Genomic DNA, 5541 nt, shown 5'->3' with positions numbered 1-5541 from the left:
AACTCACACAGCAACTACATACGCAGCCACCTCTAGTGTTAAAAAGTATGTTGTCGGAGATGAAAGCGGTGTTGAATCCAAGTATGACTGACCATCAACCGCCTAAGGTACAACAAGATACGCGGGGCCGCCCAACTACGAAAGCAAAACAACAAAAGAATGAAGACCTTGCGAGACGTAAAGATAAACAACCCGAATCACAGAGGAACGACCACACTCAAAAGCCAAATGTGCGACGTAGTCGTTCAAAGAAAAGCAAAGAAGAAAAAAAATACACTTCCGATTATAGATAAAGACTTTCCACTGTTGGCCGGGCACAGGTACATACGTACATACATACATATATTTAGAATTCTTTTTCAATTTTTTATTTTTTAATATTTTTATTTTTTGCCAATTATAGGTACAAAAACGTGATCGAGCGTTTTAAGGATTGGCTTCCATCTAGCTATCGGAGATACATAACACATATCGAAGATGCCCAGCCGGACGGTAACTGTGGGTTTCGATCCATAGCTATGGGTTTGGGGTATGACCAGAAAGAGTGGAAGTGGGTCCGCCAAGAGCTACTCGACGAGATGTTCATTAAAAAAAAGCGTTGGGGGCATATACCCGAATCATTGGACAAGGGATGTTACGAAAATGTGTATCGATCGATAAATTGGATAAATGTTGAACCTGCACCTATGGCATGCTGGATGTGGTTACTCTACAGAGGGTTGTTGGTGGCTCAAAAATTAGGGGTGATTGTTCAACATTTAAGCAACGGTGTTTGTCAAACTTACTTCCCGATGTTCGATGGACCGCAGGTTTACCCAAACCATTCCATTTTAACGATTGCTTATGTCGAAGATAGCCATTTCATCATGGTTCAGTTAGCGGATGATAGCCCGATGCCAGTATCAAATGGACTTTGGAATATATACCGAAGTATGGAAGCTATGGAATGGGAGACAATGTACATGTCTCGTATTTCACAGGGTAGGGCGTTACTACGTAGTAATAGAACTCGGCAAAAAGAAGTTATTGACTTGTGTTAGGTGTAGCATCCGTGAAACATAGTGTACGCAACGAACTTATTAATGTTTCTCTTTATTATAATTTAAATATATTGTAACATCCGTCAAATATAGTGTACGCAACAATTTTTTTATAATTTTTTTTAATTAAAGTGCTTCATATAAAAGAAAAGAGTACAAAATAAAAGAAAAATATTGTTTTAAAGGGATTTAAAATTGTTGACTCAAACTAAAAATGAAATATGTTTTTTTAATAAAAGGAATTAATTTTAATATAAATAAATGAATAATAAAAAAATGTCAAATAAAAAGGGAGGGGTCCTTCTGTATCGGACCGGCCTCCCCGGGATTCGAACTCGCACATTTCGCATAGAACACACAAGCCTTAACCAGTTTATCCTCTTGTACAGGAGCTGATAAATTGGTTATAGTATATCCTTTATATACTTCATACGCTTTAATAACAACTCCTATCCGCCCCTTATTGCCCTATACGCCCCTCATTGAACACAAACACTTTCCCAACTTCAATAAAGGGGTAAACTAGATCTAAAATTTGAAAACTCACACACTATACGCCCCTTTTGTCCAAATTTCATTGTTTTACGTTTTATAATTCGTGTTTCTGTAATTAATATTTGATATTTCATAAGTTTAATTGTTATTGTTGTATAATTTAACATAATTTGTTTGTTTTGTTTCTTCATCATTTTATTGTGTTTTAGTTAAGAGTTGCGTTTTATGATATTAATTAAATTATATGCATACAAACTTGTAGTTTAAGATTTATGTAATATAAAGCTATATAAAGCTATAACTGTTGTTGTTGTACAATTTTTGTTTGTTCATCATTGGATGCATTTTACTGAATGTATTGCGTTTTATTCTTTTATTCATAATAGTTCATATACAAACCTTAAAGGTCTGTATTTCTAAATTATTATTAACATATTTTGAGATTTAACAGTAAACACATTATTATATAGGTTGTATTGCGTTTTATGATTTTTTGTAAAGTGTTTCAGATCACATGATGCGTTTTACTGAACGTATTGCTTTTTATGCTTTTATAAACTTTAAAGTTATGTATTTTTTAAATTTTTATTAACATATTTTTAGTTTTATCAATAAAAACATTATTCTGTAAGAGGTATTGCATTTTATAGTCTTTTTAATTGTTTCAGATAACATTTCCAAGTGGGAGGAACGTGTATGCATAAACAGTGGAAGAAAGTTTTTCAAACCTAAAGTCAGTGGATCTATTACACCTGCTATTGGAATGCTTTTTAAGTCAGTTGATGAGGCATTTGCATTTTATCAGAGATATGCACTTGCTGCAGGTTTTTCTGCAAGAAAAAATACCTCTTGGAAAAATGTTGGTGGTTTAGTAAAAATAAGATATATTGTCTGTTCAAAAGAAGCATTTCATGTTAGCAAAGAAATAGATTCTGGTTCAGTTGAGAATAGTAAAAAGATTGTTAGACGTAATAGAGGTTCAAAAAGAGTTGGATGCAATGCTCATGTGAAACTAATATTAGAGAACAATAATATATTTAAAATCTACTACTTTGAAGAAGAACATAATCATATCTTTGTTGAAGATGAAGATATTCATTTCTTGCCGGCTGCCAGAAGTATCGATTATGTGAAAGAAAGTTTTATATCTGGATTATCTGCAATCAATATTGGACCTGTTAAAGCATTCAATATTATGAAAACAATGTATGGTGGTTTTGGTGAAGTTGGAGCTAGTAAAGTTGATTGTAAGAATTATAGAAGGGATTTGAATCTTTACATCGGAGAGTATGATGCAGAAATGGTAGTTAGGCGTCTTATTAGGAAGAAAGAATGTTGTCCTGGTTTCACATGTGATTATGTTATTAGTGAAGATAGAAGATTGAAAGGGCTTTTCTGGGCTGATGAGCAATCAAAAAAAAATTATACAGTGTTTGGTGACATATTTGGTTTTGATGCTACTTATAAATCAAACAAGTAAGTTTTTTTGATTTATTGCGTTATATATTCTATTGCGTTATATATCCTTTTTCTAATTTTTCTAATGCTTTTTTAATTTGTTTTTTATTCAGGTATGATTTGGTTTTTGTACCATTTACTGGTATTGATAATCATTTTAGGAATGTCATATTTGGTGGTGCATTACTTGGTTCGGAGACTGCAGATTCGTATAGATGGCTTTTAAGATGCTTTGTTAATGCTTTTGGAAGTGAGCCTAAAGTTGTTGTTACTGATCAAGATGCTGCAATGAAGAGAGCTATTAAGGATGTACTTCCAAGAAGTAGGCATAGGTTATGTATGTGGCATATATGGGAGAAATTGAAGACAAAGGTATTAACTGCGTTTTATGATATAACAAACTGCAATTTTATAATTGTTTTATTATTGCGTTTTATGTATTATACAATAAGATCCTCTAACATTTTTATCAATAGAATTACAAAACAATTTCGTTTTACAATCAATGCATTATGTTTATCATTTTCAATATATTGGTTTTTAAATTATTGCGTTTTATGTTTAATGATTTTATAACTTTTTATTCAGGTTAGTCCTGTTTTGTCAGCAAACACTGATTTTAATACAAGAATGACTCATGTTGTTTGGAATGATACTATTATTCCAGAAGATTTTGAAACTGAGTGGCATTCAATAATGTCTACTTTTGGATTGGAAAATCATGAGTGGTTAAAAGACATGTACGATCTTCGATTTGATTGGATTCCTGCTTATTACCATGGAGAGGATTTGGCTGGGCTTATGCGTACTACGTCAAGATGTGAAAGCGAGAATTACTTCTTTGGTCAGATTTGCAATCCAAGATGTACACTTGTTGAATTTTTCACTCATTTTGAGACTGCAATTGATATTCAAAGGCATGAGCATAGGGGGAATGATCATGATACAAGGTATATTGAGTGTAAACCCTAGAGCGACTTTGTATTGGAGAAACAAGCATCAGAAATATATACCCAAACAATTTTTAAGGATATTCAGATTGAAATTGATGCTGCTATTACAAAGTGTATGTCAAATTCTGTTGATACTGTGGGTGATGTTCAATATTTTGAAATAAAGGATTTCAGACAGCCATGCACTTCTTTTTTCAAGGTATTTTTTTAAATTTATATTGTTTAAATATCTATTGCGTTTTATTTTTCATGTTTTATTGTGTTTTTACATTATATGATCATATGGTTATATCTGTATTATATTTATTATTCATTGCGTTTTATATTACATTTCCCTAATTTTATATAGCTTTTTAATCTTATTTACAGGTGCAATACAGCAAAGAAGAAGATGGTTTAAGTATAAGTTGTTCTTGCAAACGGTTTGAACAATTTGGTATATTGTGCCGCCATATATTTTACGTATTACGGTATGAGGATATAAGTGAGTTTCCTAGAAGATATGTTCATAGAAGATGGATGAGAGATGTTGTTTCAGTGGGATCAAATCATTCCAATATTCGATTTGATGAAATTGGTAGGAATAGTGAAATTGATAAAGTTTATAGAGAAATCGTTGTTGCAAATGAGTATGTGGTTAATAGGTTGGTTGGCGATTTAGATGAACTGTGTCGTTACAGGGATCATATTAAAAGTTATATTGATAAAGCGGATGAGGTTATGGTTGCTGCGCCGCCTCCTAGTCGCAAAGAAAGATTTGCTGATATTGGAGGGAACATAGAAAAATCAGATTCTATGATTCGTGTCTCGGTCAAAGTAAGGACCAAAGGATGCGGTGTACAAAAAAGGATCAAGTCTAATCGTGAGATTGCAATTCAGAAATCATCAAAGATCCAGAAATCGTGCCGTGTATGTGGTGGAAAAGGACATAACAGTCGAACATGTAAAGATAAGGTTTCTTCTAATGCTATAGGTTCTAGCAATGCAATGTAATTATGTTGGGATTGAACCCTACCAGAGGAACAGATAATGTAAAGCCAAAACCGGATCACATCAGTGGACTAACAATAAGCAGCAGTTTACACCTTGCTTTCCCCTTGAATGTGGCTCAAACATCTGATATGCTCCAAAGTACTGCTTCTATAAACATCTGTTGACCTACAACTGCTGATTCTACACAAGGACTGATGAAGACTAAAAGCTCTGCTGCTCAATCTACTACCTTGGTTCAAGCACTGCTGATCATGACAAGTACTGCTGGGTTCACAGTAGTGGAAGGATGCAGCAGCAGTTTATGTTTATCTCATGTAATACAATATAATATCAGTAGTTAGCAAAGCAGTAGTTGTATAGATCAGTAGATAGAGTTTGTTAGGTTGTTAGATGTCACTTTCATGGTGACGTCAGCTGAGATGCGTCAGTGGATTGGATTGCCTATAAATGAAACAGTACTCTGTACTGTTACATTTGATTGACTGGGTGGATTCCTCTTCTTCAATCCAATCCTTTCATCTTGTGCAACCAACCTTGGAGTATCAGGCTGAGGGGGAGCTTAGTATTGTAAGCATGCTTGTAATCATTTGCTTTGTAATTCA

General features: G+C 33.5%; 1 protein-coding gene across 1 annotated transcript; it reads left to right on the top strand.

Moving 5' to 3' along the window:
• The first annotated feature begins 686 nt into the window (after positions 1–686).
• On the top strand, positions 687–4939 carry LOC118490506 (protein FAR1-RELATED SEQUENCE 5-like). Its single transcript, XM_035988177.1, has 5 exons — positions 687–981; positions 2204–3011; positions 3107–3365; positions 3582–3943; positions 4327–4939. Exons 1-5 carry the CDS (start codon positions 687–689, stop codon positions 4937–4939), a joined length of 2337 nt encoding a protein of 778 aa, XP_035844070.1.
• Positions 4940–5541: the final 602 nt, after the last annotated feature.

Source organism: Helianthus annuus, chromosome 3, assembly GCF_002127325.2.
Source record: "Helianthus annuus cultivar XRQ/B chromosome 3, HanXRQr2.0-SUNRISE, whole genome shotgun sequence".
Classification (NCBI taxonomy): domain Eukaryota; kingdom Viridiplantae; phylum Streptophyta; class Magnoliopsida; order Asterales; family Asteraceae; genus Helianthus; species Helianthus annuus.
Note: the sequence above shows the minus strand (reverse complement) of the source record. Positions and strands in the feature narration are given on the sequence as shown.